The sequence below is a fragment of the Hypanus sabinus genome, chromosome X2, assembly GCF_030144855.1.
Source record: "Hypanus sabinus isolate sHypSab1 chromosome X2, sHypSab1.hap1, whole genome shotgun sequence".
Lineage (NCBI taxonomy): Eukaryota > Metazoa > Chordata > Chondrichthyes > Myliobatiformes > Dasyatidae > Hypanus > Hypanus sabinus.
Genome location: NC_082739.1, coordinates 34,576,210 through 34,600,295, shown reverse-complemented (window position 1 = coordinate 34,600,295; position 24,086 = coordinate 34,576,210). Strand labels below are relative to the sequence as shown.

At 38.5% G+C, this 24,086-nt stretch overlaps 1 protein-coding gene across 2 annotated transcripts in view; it reads left to right on the top strand.

Moving 5' to 3' along the window:
• The window catches only part of dcps (decapping enzyme, scavenger), an 81,856-nt gene that overhangs the window by 43,485 nt on the left and 14,285 nt on the right, over positions 1–24,086 (top strand). For both annotated transcript variants that reach the window (XM_059957213.1, XM_059957212.1), the window contains exon 3: positions 20,637–20,782. In XM_059957213.1, coding sequence (XP_059813196.1) covers positions 20,637–20,782 — 146 coding nt within the window. The remainder of the gene's footprint in view (positions 1–20,636; positions 20,783–24,086) is intronic.

Here is a 24,086-nt window from a genome sequence, read left to right as displayed (position 1 = left end):
TCCTCTTAACAATTCTTAAAAAAAGACTCAAAATTTCTATTATTGAGAAAAAAAAACACTAAACTAACCTAAAACAAAAAAGAAAGAAGACTGGGCAGTCCATTTGAGGATATAATTACAAAAAAAGGGGAAAAATCCTTCTGATCAAATCTGAAACTTCACAGAGAAGAAAAAAAAATTACCTAAAAAAGATTAAAAAAAAGAAAATTTAAATCAAATGAAAATATTGAATGAAAGGTCACCAGGTTTGCTTAAATTTAAAAGATGTATCAAACATCCGACTTCTAATTTTCTCCAAGCTTAAACACGACATAATGGAGGAGAGTCAAAAAGAAAAGAATAGGTGGATTAGGATCCTTCCAATGAAACAAAATGGCTCTCCTAGCCACTAAAGTTAAAAAAGCTATCATATGTTGAGCAGAAGCAGGAATATTTCCTGCTTCCTTCGGAGTGATCCCTAAGATTGCCTTAAGTGAATTAGGTTATAGGTCCAAACCTATGACTTTGGATAATGTTCTATAAACATCTCTCCAAAAATGATTTAACTTTATACAAGACCAAAACATATGAGTTAAGTTAGCCACCTCAGTGTTACATCTATCACAGGTGGGATTTATATTAGAAAAAATAATGTGCTAGTTTATCTTTTGACATATGTGCCCTGTGCACTACCTTGAACTAAATCAAGGAATGACGAGCACAGATAGATGAATTGTTAACTAAATGATAAATTTTATTATTTTTATGAGGCATCAATTTCATTAATTCCTAAAAAAGATTTGTTTGAATGTGCCTCTTACAGACCAATTTCTTTATTAAATGTCTATTCTAAAATTCTTTCTAAGATTTTGGCTAATGGGCTTGAGAATGCTTTACCTGAGGTAATTTCTAAGGATCAAACTGGATTTATTAAGACTAGATATTCATATTTTAATATTTGGAGATTACTGAATATCATTCATTCCTCTCCATCTAAAGAATTTGAATTTGTTGTTTCTCTTGATGCAGAGAAAGCTTTTGATAGGGCAGAATGGCCCTATTTATTTCAGGTTTTAGAAAGATTTAATTTTGGTCCATGCTTTATTTCTTGGATTAAGTTGATTTATCAAGTCCCTTTGGTGGCAGTTATAACTAATAATCAAAAATCTTCTTATTTTAGGTTATATAGAAGTACCCGGCAGGGTTGCCCTCTTAGTCTGTTATTCAACCTGGCTCTAGAAACTCTTGCTATTGCTCTTCGGGACTCCAATGAGGTTTTAGGCATTAAGAGAGGAGATAAAGTGTATAAGGTTTCATTGTATGCAGATGACTTCTTAGTTTATATTTCAGATCCTTAGAAATCTATTCCTGCTTGGTTATCTATATTTTCTGAACTTAGTAGTTTTTCTGGATTTAAATTAAATTTGCATAAAAGTGAGTTATTTCCTATTAACTATTATTTTGATCAATATGACCAATTTCCTTTTAGTATTGCTAAAAATACCGTTACTTATCTTAGTGTTAAAAAGACCAAAAATTTTAATGACCTCTATAAGTATAACTTTCTTCCATTAATTGAGTATTCGCAGCAATAATGGTCTAATGGTCTCCTATGACATTATCATTAATTGGTCGTATTAATGCTATTAAAATGATAGTGTTACTGAAGTTTTTATATGTATTCCAAGCAATCCCCTCTTTTGTTCCTAAACTGTTTTTTGATAGAATAGACTCTAAAGTTTTATCTTTTATTTGAAATAATAAAAATCCTAGATTGAATAAACCTTTATTGCAGAAATTAAAGTATGGTGGTATAGCTTTGCCAAACTAGATTGTACTACTGGGCAATTAACATTCGTTATATCTCTTTTTGGATTCATTTTTCAGATATACATGATTGTCCCTTATGGGTGGATTTGGAGAAAAACTCAGTGAAGGGGTATTCTTTGGTCTCTTTATTGGGTGCTCCTCTTCCTTTTTTGCTTTCTAAGATCGGTAGTTGAGATTTTACTCCTATTATTAAACATACATTAAGAATTTGGTTTCAATTTCTTAGATCATTTGACTTTAATAATTTTGTTCTTTCTTGTAAAATCTATTTTAATTATTTTTCTAAACCAATTTTTGATCAGGCCTTTTTAATTTGGAAAACCAAAAGAATAGTAACTTTTTTTAGATTTGTTCATGGGTAATTGTCTAATGTCTTTCACTCAGTGGGTAAATATGACCTATTTAATGTACACTTTAGATATTTACAAATTAGGAATTTTCTACGTAATTTACTGCCAGATTTTCCCTCGGCTTATTCACCCAATATTATTGATACCCTTTTTCAGGTCAAACCATTTCAAAAAGGGACTGATAGCTATAAGTTATAAATGGTTATTGAATTTGCCTATGTTATCTAATGATAAAATTAAAGCTGCGTGGGAATTGGGAGTTTCGAAAGTCACTTTCAGTAATCAATGGGATAACATTTTTCATTTGGTAAGTACTTTTTCTATTTGCGCCTGTCATTCCTTGATACAGTTCAAGGTAGTGCATCAGGCACGTATGTCAAAAGACAAATTAGCCCATATTTTTTCTAATATTAATCCTATTTGTGATACATGTAATATTGAGGTTGCTACTTTAACACATATGTTCTGGTCTTGTATCAAGTTAAGATAATTTTTGGAAAGAAGTCTTTAAGACTTTATCAAAGGTTCTGAATTTGGATCTACAACTGAATTTACTTACAGCAATTTTTGGGATCATTCCTTGGGAAGCAGGAGCTATTCCTTTTTCCACTCAATGGATGATGGCTTTTACAACTTTATTGGTTAAGAGAGCCATTTTGCTTAAATCAGGGGTCGGCAACCATTACCACTGTAAGAGCCATATGGACCCGCTTCCCACAGAAAAGAAAACACTGGGAGCCACAAAACCCGTTTGACATTTAAAATGAAATAACACTGCATACAACTTTTTTTTTGCCTTTATGCTATGTATAAACAAACTATAATGTGTTGCATTTATGAAATCGATGAACTCCTGCAGAGCAAACGAAATTACATTTCTGCATGCAACTAAAACATTTTGAACTCCGAAAACAATACGTTGGGTTGAAGGTTACTACATTGTTAGCCTACCTTGGATCGAAAAATTAAAAGAAATCGTGCACTGGCGGGTGTCAGGCATTGGCAGTGGTGACGTATATTAAAAGCAATAAAAACACGTTGTAGCGGGTGCTACACGCAGCGCTAAAATAATGACACGGAGTGGTTAAACTGCAGTCAAAGGTAACTTTATTCGAACTACACAGCCTTGCTCTCAACCTGCGCCCCCCCCCCCCCCCCCCCCCCCGTGGGCACAGTTGCTCACAAGACACGTACTCACAAACCCCTGTAGGCTGTCACCCTTAGCCAGAACGCTGGCAAATTGTGAGTCACAATGTTTTATTTAGATTGTACAAGATCACCATAATCTTCAAATTTAGAATTACATTTCAAAAACTAACAAACTAACATAAAATACATTTTAATTAAATACTCATTTATTTTCCAAAGCCACAGGGAGCCGCAGCACAGAGTTGAAAGAGTCGCATGCGGCTCTGGAGCCGCGGGTTGCCGACCCCTGGCTTAAGTGGAAGGATTTTAATTCACCTACTGTTATTTATTATCCATTATGTCCTGTTTTAAGTTTAGAGAAAATAAGAAGTCAGACATTTGATACATCCTCTAAATTTGAGGAAACTTGGTGACCTTTTATTCAATATTTTCATATGCTCTGACTTATGGCCCTTCCAGTTACCTTCTTGAAGTTTTGCATTTGATCAGAAGGTTTTTCCTTGTTTTCTCTTGCTTTCACTTTCCGTTTGAGCTGCCCATTTCCATTAAAAATTTTTTTTGTGTTTTGGGTTTTTTTCCTGTACATTTCAATTATAAAAGTTTCTTTATCTTTTTTCTTTTTATGGATAAGAGGAGAATCAATTATCTTTTTCTTTATTATGTACTATTAGATTAATACTATGTATGTTCTTGATAATGTTTTTTTTCCTTTTATTTGAACTGTTATTGATAATGGATATTTGTGATAATTCTCCTCTTGTTTATATATATGTACTCCTTTATTTAACTAATAAAAAGATTGATAAAGGAATAGAGTGGTTAGACGTAATCTGACAAAATTGTTGTAAATCAGCAAAAATAAACCCCAAAAGAGACCCAGCAACTCAAAATTAATTACACACAGGAGTTTTTGCAGATGTTGCAAATCCACAGCTCTCTGATATCTAGTTAAGGTTTCAAAATTATCAGCAATTGATCATGAAAGAAGATATTTGAACACATGTTGAATGTGAAATGCTGTTTAACATTTCATCAGACATCTCATATTCCCTCTCTTCCTCCAAAGTTCTTTCCTATCCTAAATCTGAATATACATTTTACTAGTTCCTTTCCATTCTCAAGTCAAGTCCTCTCTTTAAGCTTACTGTATACGAGAATTGCATCTTATGCTGTAGATGAATGGATTAACTGCCGTTCCCTCCTTTATAAAATCTGCCACAGCCACACTTACAGGCTCCATATGATGGAGTAAAGGGATAGGTAAATAGGGGTATAGATTAAAAAAGATTAAAAGACAATGATTAGCTAATGATCAGTTACCTTATAGGTACCTTATATTGGTTGCTGTACAGCCAAAAAGGGAACCTTACCCAGCAACAAGTGATGTGCCAGACATTGTTCCCTAATAGTGTTAGACATAGGTCTAAATAAAGAATAGTCTGGTCGCACAAAGCATTTTGAGATATAACATAACTAAATAGGGGAAGGTTGGTGTAAGGGGGAGGGGGGGTAGAATGTTTGAGAGTGGGGCAGGTGTCAACGTAAGGAACTGAGATTGTATCCGTGCTGGCCTTGGCAGAAATAATTATAACTAACCAATATTGATTTTACATCTAATTGTATCTTAGCATGCGATTTCTAAAACTTTATTAACTCATGTAATTATAATATTTCCTGTAATGATTAATGTTATAAATTGTGTGGAATTGTGTTCAGGTGGAGGGCAGTGTCTGGACTGTCTCTTTGGAAGATCAGTCCATAACTTCCCCCATAGCATGCTATGAATAAAGAGTGAAGTATGACGAAGTATTGCTTGTTTTATGGTTTTATTGAATTTGTGGTACCTTGCGTTATTGCATCGGGTCGATCCGCCTTTGACACACATCCTCTTGGAAATCGTTGATGTTCCTGTATCCACTTAAATCCTTGCTTATTTTGCTCATGAACTCCACTTTTTGAGTCAGTGCAGTCAGATTTCTTTTGCTATCCTAGTACTGAAACAGCTCTTACAGAAGTCGCATACTGCATCACTGTGACTAAGACCACAAGTAGGCTTAGCCACTAACTTTGACAGTCCAACTGTAATCTTTGAAACAATTCTTTCATCCATATCATCTTTTGAAAATATCTTCCTTCCATCATCCAAGTGGAAAGCACTGCATTTGTCTGATTTGATTTCAACTTACCTAGCAGTAGTCAGAAGTTTTTGTAGCACTCCACCATTTCCTCCTGACCTCTCACAGCCTCATTATTTCTCATCTACATGTAGCCCTTAAGTGATGTTAACCAAAAATATGTCATGTTCTAGACATGTGTTGATGATGCACAGTTTCAAGGCTGTTCCACTCCTCCTCTGATATGAGGATTGATAGGATAGACATTTCCTACAATTAACTTTTGGAATGATATAAACTCATCTCACTGCAAATCCTCTTCCATAGGTTGAAACTTGTTCTGTGGAACCACCTGCGGCAGACCTGACTGATCAGACCCTTTTTATTTTATTCAACCTCAAGACTAACTTCTAGTGTACATGTGCAGTACTGTACAAAAATCTTTGGAGTAGCAGGAGGGGTGTGAGACTGGTGGTAGAGGAGTGTAGGAGGGGGAGGTGCCAACACACTCGCCCTGAGACACCAAGCAAAGTAATTTGATTCTTAACAATTGGTTTATTGATTATTACAGAATGTCTCTCTGGTACTTCCCGCTCCCTTCTTTTTTCAACCATGATTTCTCTCTCCCTGTCTCTGACCTTCCCACTCTCAGTCCACAATAAAGACCCGTATCAGAATCTATATGTGCTAAAGACTTTTGCACTATCACCAAGGCTGTCTTCTTCTACCTCTTCGTAGCCAGCTGTTGTTGAAATTCCTTATATCTCTTTTGTTACTGACTATTGAATAACCACCCTCCTCCTCACCTGGCTTCATCTATTACCTGCCAGCTTGCATTCCTTTCCCTCCCCCCCCCCCCCCCCCCACCTTCTTATTCTGGCTTTTTCCTCCTTCCAGTTGTGATGAAGGCTCTTGGCCTGGAATGTCAACTATTTATTCCTCTCAATGGACGGTGCCTAACCTGCTGAGTTCCTCCAACATATTGTGTGTTCCTCTGAGTTGACTATTTCATTGTGTTCTGGCACACTTTCCATCCTGTACCCTCAATTGAGCATCTAGAACACTTGTCTATTTCTTAATTCATACAGTCAGAATTTCCTTTCTCTTTAAGCACCTCTGTTCTCAGTGACTCCTAAATTGCCTTCCAATTTGATGTTATCTCAGTTTTAAGATACTTGTCTGTTTCCTTAAAGTTTTCATCTTTGTTTATACAGGTGTTCTCCCCCCCCCCCTTACAAGGGTAGAGCGTTCCTATGAAACTTTTCTTAAGCCGAAATGGCGTAAAGCGAAGAACCATTAATTTAGATGGGAAAAATTTTCGTAAAAGCAAAAATCCTCTTTGTAATGTGAGAACAGGTTACTAATGTAGGTCTTTTGTAAATCGAAGCGGCGTAAAGTAAACATTCGTAAAGCGGGAGACACCTGTAAAACTCTACCTTCTGAGTACTGTGATCACAGTACTCCTTTAATTTCAATATCTTACATACAAACCAATTTTTAATCATTCAATATATAGGGAAACTCATACTCTCCTTATAGCACCATAGTTCAATCTGAACCCTTTCTGGTGAGGTAAATGTGGCCATGGCTCTAAAAGCTGTGCAATTTTGTCCTTTAACAGTTTTTGTATAAAAAAAATCATACAAATATTGGTATGCGATTTACATCAATTCACCATCCCCTGTGTAACACACCAATACTTAAAACATCACTCAACTTGGCAGTCCCTTGAAGGACTGTGTTTCCACATGTATGGGTGGTGAAGTCTGTTTGCAATCCCCTTGCACACAGTATTTCTGGATTTGACCTGATTGTAATAGAGAAGTCATACTTATGACAGTTGATGCTGCTCCTTTCTCCCTCCATCTACCAGCACTTTTAATTGCACTGTCTTTATCTAGTCTGTCTTTAAGTATAAAAAGTAGTTGATTTGACTTCTTCTCATTTTTTGATCAATGAATTATTCCATTGTCATCTCAAAGAAATGTCTTCACTCTATTTGATCCCTGACCATTAATGTGCCAAAGTGCTTTGAAAGGTATGTTTCCATATTTATTAGCATCCTGAAAGGTCAGTAACTGGGCTTTGCACTTGCAATAACCTGAAGATATTTGATATCCACATTCCAGAAAGTACTGGGAATATGTTTGGGAAAAAGTCAGGGAATGCATCAAGAACAGAACCGACCACATTACCAGGGTGAAATAGAAACTAGGAATTGTGTTCCCTCTCCATTATGGAGAAAAGAAACCAATCAGAGATTAAGTGCTTTTGGTGTGATAGATGTGGCCATATACCTTTCCTGCACTGCAGGCATCATCTGAATCATCTAAAATTGCTTGCATCTGTAGAGAATGATGTACAAGTCTCTAGGGAAATGGGAAACAATGAGCTCAATTTAGTCCTTATCCTGACTGCTATTTAGTTCTTGTACACCCAAATAGCTGAGATTATGAAGGGAGGTTCTGGCCATGTTGCAATAGAATGTTTCTTTCAGTTGAACTATGCTGTATTACCCTGTCCCTCGTGGAAAAGTTTGCGCAGGAAGACACTTTCAACCCCATAGAATGTCTTTGATGCCCATCAGGAAATGGAGGTGGTGGATTCTATCAGTGGTTCCCCAAGCAGACTGTCAAAGTTGTCTGAATAAGCTAAGCTGGTGGTGAGAAAGTCCTCCCCATTGGATCCTTAATGAACAAATGGATTTCCAATTGCACCACACACTGAAGTTAAGGTGAAAATTGTGTGGATTAAACAATAATTCACCTTCTGACGTCTTTGTTTGTTGAGAAGGTCTGGGAGAGGATATACTGTTCTTTGTTGAGGTTCATCCCAAGAAGCTGCATAACCCAAAACTGTAGTATTACCAGCTGTTCCCAGTGGCACATACTGAGACAGACCTTGATCGCTCCTAGAAAATCATTAATGAAACTTTCAACTGGCCCTAATATGCTTTCTTTCTACTTCAACCATAACCAAATGCTGCAATTTGGCACATTGTAAAGTGAGGAACTACGTCTTGGACTGTGTACAACAGCTTGGTGCAACAGTTGCATTGGCTTCAAGGGGAAAGGTCACAGTTTAATCCTCTCCTGTGGCTCACCTTTGAGGCATAGGCCACTGTGTACAACCTCAATCATACCGTTGTGGTTTTTTGGTGAATAAAAATTTAATGATATTTTGATGTGATGTAAGTATTGTAACATGGATATAATGATAAGCTTGTTGGACGTCTATTATATATATACTGATGAATTTCATGAATGAAGTGTAGTTGGGATGGTTGGGATATACATTTCTTAAAGGCTGGGGGAAGAAATCCAAACAAGGTGATACATCGTTGATTTACAAGCTTTTTAAAAAGGTAGACAGCTAAATTTGTGTAATTTGATTACTCCAGCTACTTCTGTGATTGATGCCAGTTTATCATGTTTGTGCCTGTGTATGAATTAAATGTATTAACTGCAACAGAATATGATTGTTTATTATTGGAGAAATTGAATACTAAAGTAGTGATGTTATGCTTCAGTTTTACAGGGCAATGGTGAGACCTTATCTGGTGTACTCTTCAGGATTGCTCTCCTCATTTAAGCAAGCAAGCAAGTTTATTTGTGTAGTACTTTTCAAACACAAGGCAGTTCCAAGTGCTTTATGTAGAACAAGATATAAAAATCAAACATCTAGTTTCAGACAATATGTAAGAGAATAAAATCCCACTAAAATAGATATGATAAATAAAAGTTACAGTGCAGGAGATTCTAATTCGACAGCAAGCCTTGTTTTAAAAGAGCTTAAATCTGGAGCAGACTTTAGATCCTCTGGAAAGTTATTCAAGATATGTGGAGCAAAGTAACTAAAAGTTGCTTCACCATTTTTAGCTTTGACTCTGGGGACAGTAAGCAGCCCCGCCCCAGATGACCTGTGAGCTTGGGAAGTTTCATAATGCAGCAAGAGATCGGAGATGTATTTTGGCCCGAGACCATTCAGTGCTTTATAAATCAGTAGCAATACCTTAAAATCAATATTCTGATGGACAGGAAGTCAGTGTAGTGATCTGAGAACTGGAGTGATGTGTTCTACTTTCTTGGTCTTAGTGAGGACTCTAGCAGCAGCGTTCTGAATGAGCTGCAGCTGTCTGAGGGTCAAGCCTACTAAAAATAAATATACGGGTGAGTTTTTCTAGCTCTTGCTGAGACATAAACCTTTAACTCTCGCTATATTTTTAAGATGGTGGTAGGCTGACTTTAATTGCCTTAATATAGCAGTTAAAATTTAAGTTAGAGTCCATCACAACATCAAGATTTCTGGCATGGTTTGTGGTCTCTAATGACAGGTATTTTAAAGTGAGCACTGACTTTTTTTGGCACCAAAGACAATTATTTCAGTTTCTTTATCGTTTAACTGGAGGAAATATTGGCTCATCCAATCAATGATTTGTTCAGTTCAGTTTTTTTAGTGATTGTATGGGACCATAGTCACTTGATGATTCTGTTATATAAATCTTGAGTGTCATCTGCTTAATTAAGATAAGATATTTTGTTGCTTACCATGATTTGAGCTAGAGGGAGCCTGTATATGTTAAACAGAAGATGCCCTAGTATGGACCCTTGAGGCACTTCGCATGTCATTTTCATTTGGTCAGTTATGCAGCTACCAATCGACACAAAATAGTCCCTGTCTTGTAAATACGATTTAATCCACTCTAGAACCAGAAAGTCCCACCCAGTTTTCCAGTCTGTCCAGTAATGTGCCATGGTCAACTGTGTCAAAAGCGGCACTGAGATCCAGAAAACCAAAACTGAAGTTTTACCATCATGGTTTAAATGGATGTCATTTAAAACCTTGACCAGATCAGTCTCAGTGCTATGGTGTTGTCAACATCCAGCCTGGAAAACATCCATACAGTTGCTTAGAGCCAAAAACTATTGAGTTGCTGATAAACAACCTTTTCAATGATTTTACTTAAACATGGTAGGTTTGATATAGGCCTGTAGATGTTAATTACTGAGGCATCCAGGTTGTTTTTTAAAAGGGCTTTAGAGAAGCAGCTTGAAAGAAGAGAAGTGTAGATTATTTGCAGAATGTCTGGTGTCTTGCAATTAAAAACATTTTTAAAAAGTTTTAAGTAAAATGTCAAGGGAACAGGAGGATTTCAGGTGTAGCACAATTTCCACAAAAGTTTTATAGCCAATAGGTTTGAATCATGTCATCTTAAGTAAATCAGTTTTGAGTTAGTGAAAGGATGACACTGACTTCTGACCTGATGCAGAGACACTGACAGCCTGTCTAAACTTATGAAATTTGTCAGTTTAAAAAGAACGCAATGTCATTGCACGACTCTGTAGATAGGAGTTCAGGTGGTACTGATGTAGGAAGATGTGTGAGCCTATCAACTGTAGCAAGTAAGGCACGTGCATTATTGTTGAGTTTGTTTATAATATCAGAGAAGAAGGACTGCCTTGCATGTCTCAACTCTAAATTATAGATGCAAGGACTTTCTTTATAAATGTTGTAATGGACCTGGAGTTTTGCTTTTCACCAGCTGCTGTTCAGCTTTTTGACAATTTTTTGGAGTTTAGCCAGCGAGATGTTTCTCCGTGGTGCTTTTTTTCTTTCCAGAAATGACTTTTTACTTTTGTGGTGGTGATTACATCAATGGCACCTGTAATTTTAGAGTTGAGATGGTCAACAAGATCATTGACAGAGGCTGGAGAGAGCACAGGTGAGAGAGAAAAGGCCACGTGCATAATAGCCTGGTGTTTTCAGTGATATACGGTTCTATGATTACCTCAGTTTGAGCGCTAGTGAATCAAGACTTAGTAATTTCAAAGAAAACACAGAAATGATCAGAAAGAGCACATCGGTTACCACAATCTCAGAAGTGTTGAGACCTTTGGAAATGACTTGGTCAAGGGTGTGGCCCTTGCTGTGTGTGGGCCCTGTCACACGCTGTGTCAGTCCATAATTATCTAGGATGCAGAACAACTCATTAGCATTACTATCCTTGGGGTTATCAACATGAAAATCAAAGTCACCAACAATGACTACCCAGTCAAAGTCAATGCAAACAATAGACAGTAGTTCAGCTAAATTATCAAAAAAGGTTGCACAATATTTTGGGGGCCTGTATATAGTTAAAAATAAAGCACAATGGTAGGATTTCAACTGAAAAGCAAGATATTCAAAAGATCGAAATATTCCATATGATATCTGCTTACACTGATGAGGATTATTAAACAGAACAGCTACTTCTCCTCCTCTTTATCCTGGTCTCACTTATAAAACTGAAATTAGGAGGAGCTGATTCACTATCCTCGGAGGAAAAGGTTTGGTTTGGTCTAGCCCAGGGGTCAGCAACCATTACCACTGAAAGAGCCATATGGACCCATTTCCCACAGAAAAGAAAACACTGGGAGCCACAAAACCTGTTTGACAGTTAAAATGAAATAACACTGCATACAACTGTTTTTTTTGCCTTTATGCTATGTATAAACAAACTATAATGTGTTACATTTATGAAATTGATGAACTCCTGCAGAGAAAACGAAATTACATTTCTGCATGCAACAAAAACATTTTGAACTCCAAAAAAAAGATGTTGGGTTGAAGGTTACTCCATAGTTAGCCTACCTTTGATCGAAAAATTAAAAGAAATCGCGCACTGGCGGGTGTCAGGCATTGGCAGTGGTGATGTATATTAATAGCGATAAAAGACACGTTGTGGCGGTGTGCTACACACAGTCAAAGATAACTTTATTCGAACTAAACAGCCTTGCTTTAAAGCCTCCCTCAACCCGCCCCCCGTGGGCGCGGATGCTCCAAAAGACACGTACTCACAAACCCCCGTAGGCTATCTCCCTTTGCTGGAACGGTGGCTAATTGTGAGCCAGTTCGGATGTGCCAGGAAATGGGGTCGCCACAACGTTTTATTTAGATTGTACAAGATCATAATCTTCAAATTTCGAATTACATTTCAAAAACTAACAAACCACGGGGAGCCGCAGCACAGAGATGAAAGAGCCGTGGGTTGCCGACCCCTGGTCTAGCCAAATCTCTTATAAACATAAAATCAAAGGTGTTCATGATAATTAAGTCATTAATTCAAAGTGATTTTCCAGCCAAAGACCTAATATTTAGTAAGGCTAAGTTTAATATGTTCAAAACATCTTCTGGATTGGACTTTGGCTGACGTGGGACAGTTATCAAGCTTTATAAGTTTGTGTGCACTTCGTTAATTCTATTTCTTGTCAAAGCAGGAATGTTGAGGTCATAGGAAAAACAGTGGATCCTGCTTCGCTATCAGAGTGCAATAATATATGTTAGTAGATAACATTTGTGAACGCAGTTGGTTTGTGTGGAGACCATCATTTTTAAAGAATGCCAAGCGTTCCCAGAATAAATTAAAATGATCAATAAACCCAAAATTCTGTGCTCTATGGAAAAAATGCAGATGGATTGGAAGGATTTCAAAGAAGTTGGGCTACACTAATATAAAGAATGGGCCAGTTGCTTTATAAAGGAAGGATGGACAGGCTAGGATTTATCTATTGGAGTTAGAAGAGCAAGAAGTACAAATTGAAAATGTCTAAGAGCCAAGGAGGTTGTGGGTTAGGGGATTGGCTTGACAGGATGGATGTAAAGAGAGATTTTCCTGGAGAATCTAGATCCAGTGAATTATTGCTTAAAATGAAGGTTGCCTACTTAAGATAGATGAAGTGAACAATTTTCTCTGAGGCTCAAGAACCTTAAAACCTTTTCCTCTGAGGATATATGAAGTAGGGTCTTTGAATATTTTAAAGCCAGTTGTAGGTAGATCTGTGGTAAGCAGCAAGGTGAAAGGCCGACTTGAGTAGATAGAAATACTGAGAAGACGTTTCAGTTGGAGCAGCCATGATCTTACTGAGTGGTCATGCAGGCTATGTAATGGCCAACTTCCACTCCTAATTCCTTTTCAGTTCCAACTTCTTAGTTTCTTTTAAAACTCTACTTAAAGCCCTGCTGGTTCTTGGTAGGGCTTTGGCACGTACAGTGTTGTCAATTTTGATGAGTGTGAGCATTTGCATTTCAATGTTGGTTTAATTTGAATCAAATACTTCTCTGCAGACGTGACTATAAAATACCTTTGGCAGTCAAAGCTTCAACTGCCTTGTTCCTGACCTCTGAAGTTACCTTTTTTTGCCTCCCTTCCTTTATGGCTCTCATTACAGCCCATTTTGCTTGCGTCCTGGGTATCAGCATTTCTGGTGAGCCATCCTGGGCCCAAACACATTGATGCAGTCATGAAGAAGAGACAGCAACGGCTCTGCTTCATGTGAAATTTGAGGAGATTTGGTCTGTCATCAAAAATGCTAATTTTTATCGACATACAGTGAAAGATATTCTGACTAGTTGCATTACAGCTTGGTATAGAGGCTCCAATGCACAGGAATGTAAGAGGTTGCAAACAATTGTACACTTAGCCAGCTCCATCATGGGTGCAAGCGTCCCCACAATCAAGGACATTTTCAAGAGGTGGTGCCTCAAGATGGCATCCATCATTAAAAACTCTCACCATCCGGGACATACCCTCTTATTGCTACCATCAGGGTGGAGGTACAGGAGCCTGAAGACCCACACTCAGCAATTCAGGAACAGCTTCTTCTCTTTCACTGGTACATAATAATGTGTACATAACAAATAAGTATATGCAGTTCTGATTTGGGATATTGGCAGAAATCAATCCAACAGCACAGGCAGTCTCCGTTTCCTATTCAGCAGTCTATACTTCTGGACTCTGTGGAGGGAAGATCTTTTAAAGGGAGATTAGGTAGCACCTGTGCACCTTTGGAGGACAATGACTCATTGGAATTGGGGAAAGAAAACTAAAATAGGGTGGTGAAGAAGAACCTGTGGCATGCTTGCCATCAGTGTTTGAAGCAAAGTTTATTAAAGCTCGACTGTTATGTTGCAATTTCACAAAGCACTACTTAGACTGCACTTTGAGTGTATATGCAGTTCTGGTCACTTGGGCTAGAGCTGGACAAGGTTCAGAAGAGATTTACAAGTCTAGTCTGGTTTTGAGACTTGCATTATGGGGAGCAGTTGAATCGGCTGGGTTTGCATGTGAAGAAAGCTAATGGATGCCCTGGTGGAAATAAAATGTATAAATTATGCAAAGTATAGATAGGAAGGATTGTCAAGATCTTCTTCCTATGGCAGAGGTATCAAAAACAAGTGGGTGGAGGTTTAAGGTGAAAGGAAGGTGTTTTAAAGAAGATCTGAGGGGGAAATTTAGTATTGATACTGTACTGGATGTACTGAACTGGAATATGTAGCTAGAGGAGGTGGTGGAATCAGAAACAATTATGACATTTAAGAGATATTTGAATAAATACTTGAATAGGAAAGGATAGGATACCAAACTAGTGAAAGCAAATGGGAATAGTGTAGGTGAGTAAAATGGTTGGCATGAATGTGATGGGCTAAGGGGCCCATTTCTTTGCTGTATGATTCTGACTCAAAAATGCAGGATTATGTTCTTTTTTCATTGCAAATTATAAATATAAAATTACCTCACCTATTAAAACAAGCAAAAATAATGCTCTTTCTGGTGAGTATTATTACCTCTGCTTTATTACAGATTTCCTTAGCTGTGGTTTTTGAACCAAATACCGTAAATTCAGGTGTATAAGCCGACTCGGAGTTTAAGCCAATCCTCCCATTTTCAAGGTTAAAAAAGTGACTTTTTCATGATACCTTTGTATAAGCCAACCACTTTTGTAGAGGCTTTTGATTTAACCAGAAAAGATCACAAGATCTCACATGCCGGATCCGGAACCTGGAAATTTTGTGAACCAGTACCTGCTAAGAAAACAGGCCCACACATTGTAGAGTGTTATAAGCGAATTCTTAATAAATAAATCAGAGAAATTTTGGATTGGGTTTCCAATGGAAAAGAATCTTCTAAAATGTAACCCCCATGAAACCATTTAGTGCCCATTGTAATCTCGTTAAAACATAACACGGGATGGCGGAATCAGTACATGTACTCAATATTGAGTTTGTGACCATCATGTACAAAAGATTAAAATGAATGCGATATGATGCTGGCTTCAAGCTGAAGGTTGTTGTTTTTGCTAAAGGAACGAATAATGCTGCAGCTGCTAAGAAGTTTAGTATAAACGAGAGAGAGTGGAGAAAGGCAGAGGATATGCTGAGGGAAATACCAAAGACGAAATGTGCAAGCCGCGGGAAATCATGCCAGTGGCCAGAACTGGAAGAAAAAGTTTTAGAGTGGGTGAATCACCAGCGACTGTCTGGATACATTGTTACCAGAGAAATTATTCTAGTTCAAGTGTTGAAATGGGACGAAAAACACCGTGAGGTCAGTGAAAATTTCAAAGCTATGCGAAGTTGGTGCACCCGATTTATGAATAGACGTGATCTTGTGTTGAGACAAAAAACGAAGATTGCTCAGAAAACTCCCGCGGGGTGTTGTTGTTTACGTTCAAGAACGCTGCTGGATGGACGAAGTGGGTTGCTTGAAGTGGGTTAAAGCGATGTGGCATCAACGTCCCGAAGGTGTCAGGAAGGAAAAGTCGCTACTTGTCTGGGACATGTTCAAAGTGCACTTGTCGGTGAGAGAAAAGCAGCATTGAAAGCTGAAAATACAGGCATTGCAGTCATCCCCGGTGGTTTGATGTCCATGCTCCAGCCACTAGACGTGAGTTTAAACAAATCATTCAAAGAATTCATGCGCCGACAGTGGAGCGAATGCAACTCAAAAACAGCCAATAAATACAACCTGTCTTCCGTGTATTCGTTTTTCCGAAGTTGGCACCCTCTGTATAAGCCGACCCCTTAATTTTAGGGCCAAATTCTCGGCTTATACACCGGAATTTACGATACTCCCATTGTTTCACTCCAGCGGAATCTTGTATGGTGAAAGGCTGAGGTCCCAAAACTGCGTCCCATAATGCTAGTTTATATGGGTAATGAGTTTTATTTGTAGCCCTCAATGCTGAGACCATAATCCTAAAGCTGTGGGTGCATGTCAGGGCCAGCAACAGTGCAGTGGGCACTAAATGGGGTCTGAAGTTATAATGAGGATGGAACACTGACTTGTGAGTGTTTCCCACACCAAGATTAACAGCCACAAGTTATTCCCATGTCATGATTCCAGAACATATTTTCTAGCTCTAACTCATTTAGCCCTTGAGTTGATTAGAAATGTGTTATGTGGTATTGGAAACATGTGCGTGTAATTTCTGAATATGCCTGCCAAAATAAATGCTCTGAAGAAAAGGCTAATGCAGTGTTGTCTGAATCGAGCAATTACTTGGATATAATTTCATAGTTGTAACTTGGTTTTCATGCTCAGCCAACCAATGTTTTCATTCCTCCATTTCCTCAACAGATCCACTAAAAAATACTTTAGTACTCAATCTGAAGTAGCTGGGGTATATAGCCATTGTTTTAGAAGTTTAATTGTGATTCTGTGACATTGAGATTCCCAATGATTCCTTTGACACATTTGCACCTTCTTATGTCCTTTGCTTCTCCCAGGGCATTGCATGGCCAGTATTGTACATAGTTGTTTGGTGACTTTTATAGAACAAGCTTGACACTCTTATTTGTCTTTCTGTGCCCTTTCTTGTATATCCTTGAGGTTGTTTGATAGTGGGAAATTGTTCTGTCTGAGTAGAAAATTCATGAATAATTTTGTTTTATTGTTTTGCTTCTCACATTGCTAGACTGTTTGGCCTCTAGCACCCCTTCAGCCAAAATCAACTATCTCGGCATCAAATAGGAATTAAAGCCAAGTCTGAATGGTTCAGTTGCTTGCTTGGGAAATGTGTTGCTATAATTCCAGCCTGCTCATGATGCTTTCTTTATTGTGTGCAAGCAATTCACTCCAGCAGCTGAAACTTAGCTATCGTGACCTAAATCTTTTGCATGAAATGTTCTAGGTAGAATGATCCATTGATTTTTTTCACTGTTAACTAATGAAATGCTAAAGGATCAATACTGAATTTTCTTGATTTCTGACTAAAGACAAACATATTTTTAAAAAACTTCAGTTAAAAAGTAATTTATTAAGCAATAATGCTAGCAAAAGTAACACAAATAACAGTTATGTCATTTTTAACATTAGTGATCTTTTCAAAACAGATTTTAACAAAATAGTGGAAATTGTGTTTCTTGAGATGAGTTGTAGTTGTTTGACTTGTGTTTTGCAGATTTTGAGAGGCAAAAATAGGGCAAAAGACGAATAGTAAGGTAGTGCACATGGGTTCATGAATGATTCAAAAATCTGATGGCAGAGGGGGAAGAAGCTGTTCCTAAAATGTTCAGTGTGGGTCTTCAGACTCTGATAACTCCTCCGTAACAGTAATAATGAGGAGAGGGCATGTCCCGGCTAGTGATGGAGCAGTTTATATCAATTTATCCACTGCATACAACACCATTTGGACCTAAAGTGTAATGTTAAAACTCGCCCAAATCATTGCATGAAAGATGATCCTACGTCTCCTCCACAGAATGACAGGCACATGTTCTTTCTTCACCTGTCCAGGAAGTGACACCGTTCACATTATGAAATTCTGCAGTAATGTCCCTCAAGGGTCAGTTCTGGCTCCAAACTTGTTCAAACTGTACCTCAGTGACCTCCCTGAAACCAAATCTGCTAAATTTGGATAAGACAGACGGACAGACATATTTTATTGGTCCCGAGGGAAATTGGGTTTCGTTACAGCCGCACCACCAAGAATAGTGAAGAATATAGCAATATAAAATCATAACTAATTAAATAATAATAAGTTAATCATGCCAAGTGGAAAAATAAGTCCAGGAACAGCCTATTGGCTCAGGGTGTCTGACACTCCGAGGGAGGAGGGGAGGAGTTGTAAAGTTTGATGGCCACAGGTAGGAATGACTTCCTATGACGCTCCTAAGGTGATGACTGTGCCATAGCCTTACAATCTAACGATGTCAAATCCATTGAAAAAAAACCTTGCCCAAGATTTTAACTCCTTACCCAACTACTTCTCAAAGTGGTGCCTAAATATGAATATCAACAAAACAATAACGTCCATTTTTCATCTGTACAGCTGACTAACCAAACTTAATATCAAACTAAATGACAAACAGCTACCCAACGATCCACACCCTAAGTACTTAGGAGTCACAGTAGATTGAACTCTCTCATATAAGATTCACCTTCAAAATGTTACAATGAAACTAAAATCCAGAATGTCCATGATCAGAAAGATAGCAGGTATCAAATGGAGTGCTAACCAGTCAGTCCTATGAACATCTAGCCTAGCACTCGGTTTCTCAGTCACCGAACATTGCACATCCACCTGGGGAAAAAAGTACTCACAGAAACATCATCAATACACAGCTCCATACTACTATAAGAATATTCTCAAGAGTCCTAAAATCCACTTCTGTCCAATGGCTCCCAACAATGAGCAGAAGAGCACCCCCAGTGATTCATAGAAGATCGGTTTCAGCAAAATTCTACAAGTATGTCCAAAATATACCCAACTTTCCAGTTCGTAAGCTCATTGAAAATACTCTTCCAGCTTACTGACTCAAATCCTGAAAACCTTTCTACAACTTGAAAAACCTCGACTCCTATGACAAACCCACTGAATGGTGCCAGTACTGGCACACCAACATGCCCCCCGGCAGAGATCTGATCGATGACCCCATCTCGCGCGTCCCGGGCTTTACTACAGCTACCAGAAAAAACTGGACAACTGCAGATAGACTCAGAACTCGACATGCTAAAACAGTGCAAACACTACATTGATGGGGTGTCTGACAAACCCCAGCTTGCCCCTGTGGTGCCCCAACCCAGGACGTCCTCCACCTGGTCCAAACATGCCCTCTCGCCAAGATCTGAGTCGGCTTTTCTGCTGTCCGTCGATGTGGCCACGAGCTGGAGGAATGGCTTGACAAAAAACAGAAGTGTGAAGAGAAAAAACACCTGCCATATGAAACAACAATAGTCCCTGGGCTGAATCTTCAGAAGATCAGCATTTACAGTATAATGCATTTGGTGCTGGTTTGGCTTGTTCATGCCTTGCCTTTGACCGACGCCGGCCTCCTAGGCTTGTGTCAACGTAGTAGTAGTTGGCTTGTCCAGAATTTATTGAGAAAGGATTGATTCTTTGGCTTCATAATAATGGTAATTCTAGTTGCTTGAAGTGTTGTGCACATTTGAGAGGCAATTAGACATTTAAGTAGAAGGATGCAGTCCTAATGTCAAATGGGATAAGTGTGGATCAAAAAAAGGTTGGCATGGATATGGTGGGCTGAAGACCTATTTCTGTTGTGCACAACTCAATGCTTTGCTCTCACTGTTAATATTTTCACTATAAGGGTCTGGATTCACAGTTGAGTTGTACACCACTTAAAATCTTACAGTTCTTTATACTTCAATATTTGTGCACTTTGTTTAGCAGCTATTTATATTTAATTGGACTTGTAATATATAGTTTAGGAATGAATAGTTAAATTAACTCTACCAAAAAGTCACTCAGCTATTTTAGCAGTGGTGCCTGGAGCAATGGGAAAGGGGAAGTAGAAAGATGTTGAAATCTTATTTCACCATTTACATTGTGGGGAATCTCAAGTAGTCTCTTGTTCTCTGTGACAAATTTAAATATAGAGTGAGATGACCTTCTTTAACAGGTGGAGTAACTTTAACATGAAAATCTTTGCCATAAACTATTGAACCCGGCTATTTTTCTGAAAGGGTATTTATTAATAGGAAACTTAAGAAGAATGAGATTAGATTGCATTTGATATTAAATGTTTTGGGAAACATGTACAATGGTGGGATTAGAACAGCTGGCTCACATAGATACAAACACCTTGTAGGGCAAATGACCTGTTTTGGTGTAGAACAGTTGATATTCTATTACAGCATTTATGTAACAGCCAACCAATGAATAGAGGCCAGATACATTCCTGAAGGCTTAATATGAGTGGTTATGGCAGGATTAAAGAGCTTTGATCTGATCTGTTAGCCGTGTGATTACTTTCTATAAATTTTTACTCATTAATTATAGAATAGAATTATTGGAGGCTAAGAAGCCGGCCACTTGTTCAGACAGATTACAAGGAAATAGAGGGCAAAAATGAAGACTTAGATATAAAAAAAAACCTAGCTTTCTGGTACTGTTTTTTTAACAATTCTAAGATAAAAATCTGCATTTCTTGGCAGAAATAAAGACCACAGTTATATATCCAGCTACAGAGAAGCATATCAAGAAATATTTGCAGCAGCAGATGCACCTCGTCAATGAAACAGCAGATGACTACAGAACCATTACTGCTCCGTACCTTCAATCCCAAACCTTCAGTGTTCAGGTATTCTATTTCAATAAATAAATTCTTCTGCTTTCTCCTTCCTCAAAGCTGACCTGACCTGGAAAGAGGCATACAGATACTGTCATTGAGGCACCACATTTTGAAGGCTCACTGGTTAGGAGGCTTGTGCCTATGATGGAGTGACTGAATGTACAACCCTATGAAGCCTCTTACAATCCTGTGCATTGGTGCCTCCATACCAGACGGTGATGCAACCAGTCAGAATGCTGTCCACGGTACATCTGTAGAAATTTACTAGTCTTTGGTATTTGACTTTTTCACCCTGGGGAAAAAAGATTCTGACTATCTATCCTATCAATGTCCTACATAATTTTACATACTTATATCAGCCTGTCTTCTTCTTTGGTTGTCCATCGGAATCCGATGACAACGTCCACTCCTTTAACGGTGAGATCTTTGATGACTATACAGTCCTATCCTGGACCCTCAAGCTCCATTGCAGGTGGGACATGTATATGTGGTAGTGGTAGTGGTGGTAGTGATGGCAACCATGGCTGCATTTCTCCTGGCTCTCTTCTGCTGTCTTCTGGTTGTGCTTTCCATCTCCAGAATACAAACCCCGTCCCTACACAGCCTTCGTCAAGTGTTAAGGTCAGCAGCAATGTCCTCCAGGTCCTTGGGTCTGATCTTGCACTTCCTTAAAGCATTATTCATCTGATCCTTATAGCGTTTCTTCGGCCCTCCAGCTGAGTGTCGACCATGATGTAGCTGGCCGTATAACACTCTGTGGGGTAGCCGACATCCTTATCACGTGCCCCAGCCACTGCAGCTGACACTGGGTGATCACGGCCTCAATACTTCTGCAGTTGGTCTTTACAAGTACTTCAGTGTGAGGCACTGGCTCACTCCAGGTAATTTCCGGGATGCACTGAAGGCAGCTTACGTGGAAGCGCTCCAAGGACTTGATGTGACGGCTGTAGGCTATCCAAGCTTCACAGCTATAAAGGAAGGTGGTGACACAGACCGCTTGGTATACAGCGACCTTTGTGGAGGGACGAAGGCTCCTGTTCTGAAAGACTCTATGCCGAAGTCTCCCAAAAGCAGAGACTGTTTAATGCAGCTCTGGATGTCGTTGTCAATGCCACTATCCTCAGAGGGATTGCTCCCCAGATATTTGAAAGATGGCACTACTGACAGCTTTTCATCACCAACAGTGAAGGCAGGTAGAGTGGGTGGGGCACTGGTACTCCATTGGCAAACCATTTCCGTCTTGGTGGTATTGACAGTCAGCCCCGTCCTGCTGTACGCTCTCACTGCCTCAACAAAGACATTCCGAAGATCCTCCAGAGTGTGGGCCACAAGAGCACAGTCGTCTGCATCTGGAGGCTCCACGCAACCATCAGCCTGTAATGCTCCAGAGAAAACAATCCAAGTTTATCTGTCTTCTCCATATAACTGATGCTCTCTAATCCAAGCAACATCCCAGTGAAACTCTTCTGCCCTATAACTCCTGCTTAAAAAGTCTAAAGGAACAAGCAAGATTCGGATGTGATTGATGTGAGTTACCCACTTCGCTTAATATGGCTTGGCGGATATTAAAGATGAATAGAGCATGAAACCAAATTGAGATCCTGTTCTTCCTTAAACTAACTATCATTTAATAATCATAGTTTTGGAAACATGTCTATCCAGTTAATTAACATAGGAAATGATTCATTTTGCAGTCTCAAAGTTCCTCTTGATTATTTATTTTTTATTTAGAGATGCAGCACAGTATCGCCTGCACCACCCATTAACCTACTAACCCATGTGTCTTTGGAATGTGGGAGGAAACTGGAGCACCCGGTGAAAGCCCATGCAGTCATGGGGAGAACATACGAACTCCTTCCAGGCAGTGGTGGGAATTGAGCCCGAGTCGCTGGTGATGTAATAGTGTTGCACTAACGGCTATGCTTACTGTGTTCTTTTCCCCCAGTAGGATTTAGTTCAAAGTACATTTATTATCAAAATATGTATACATTATACAACCTTAAGATTCACCTCCTTACAGGCAGCCACAAAACAAGAAACTCAAGAAAACCAATTTTTTAAAAAATGGCCGACAAAGTAATGGGTGAGTGTGATTGGCAATATCCTCGGTCCTTGCTCTCTGTTAACAAACACGACAAAGTAAAATGAGGTATCTGATCCATGCTTTCATATTCATCCTTTATTTCAAATTGATTTTAGAATTGATTTTATTGTTTCCTAGGCCCTGGTCTCCCTTCATCAAAATCTCAATCCTTATACTGTTTTGTTCCACAACAGTTTTCTAGTATCTTTCTGTGTTGCATCCAAGTTTTACTAGGTTGAAATCTGTGTGTAGGTTACATTATTTATTGAAATTACTTTTAATAAAGCTCTGTTGCCGCAGATATAACAAAGACTACGAGCCAAACTACAGAGTAGTTTAATTGGGTAAAAGTCCCAGACTGAAATGGAATCTTTTCAGGAATGGCTATTTTGTGTGATTACAGGCATTGTCCATTACACATCAGAATATATTTAGAATGTTCTTCACAAGGTATTAGTTCACATTTTCCTTCCTCTGATCATATTTACTTCTCTTTTATTCTGAATTTTTTGATTTAATATTGGAATGCAGTACCAAAAGCAATAGCAGTTCTCCGGGGTCTTTCAGAGGCAAACATTCTTTACGTCAACTGAACGAGTGACTATTGGCAGGATGTTCAATCTTTAAGTACATATTTATTGTTGAGCAGTAATTGATATAGGCAAAGCATCCAGGTTTTTCACATGATTACGATGCAGGAACAGTGATGTTATGTCCAAATTGGGAAAATATCTCTAAGATGGGACTGATGGGACATTGAAGCGGAGCCATCTTGGTGAATTCTGTTAAGGGAGCTTGTTTGGTTGCTGCAATGATCCTGGATAGGAAAGAGTAGCTGTAAAGTCTCATAACAAGGACAGTGTTCAAGCAAAGACTGCTTTCTGGATATTCTTGAAATTCCTAAGCATCTTATAGAAAATACATCAGTGTAGACTTTTCACTATGCCAAAATATTTTTACAGGATGCAGAGGGAGACTTCTGGTGTGCCTTACTTTTATAGTCACAAGCACAAACATGGTAAGCTTCAGGTCACTAATTATCTTCAAGAACACTAATGCTGGGTATGATTATAGTCATAGACCCTTTGGTCCATCAAGTAAATGTCAACTATTGAGGATTCATTTATATTAATTCTATTTTTTAAAATTCTTCCCATATCTGGAATATTTGTCACCCTACTAGACAATTATTATCCTGTTTGGTGATAATTGATTGGCTAATTAGCTAAT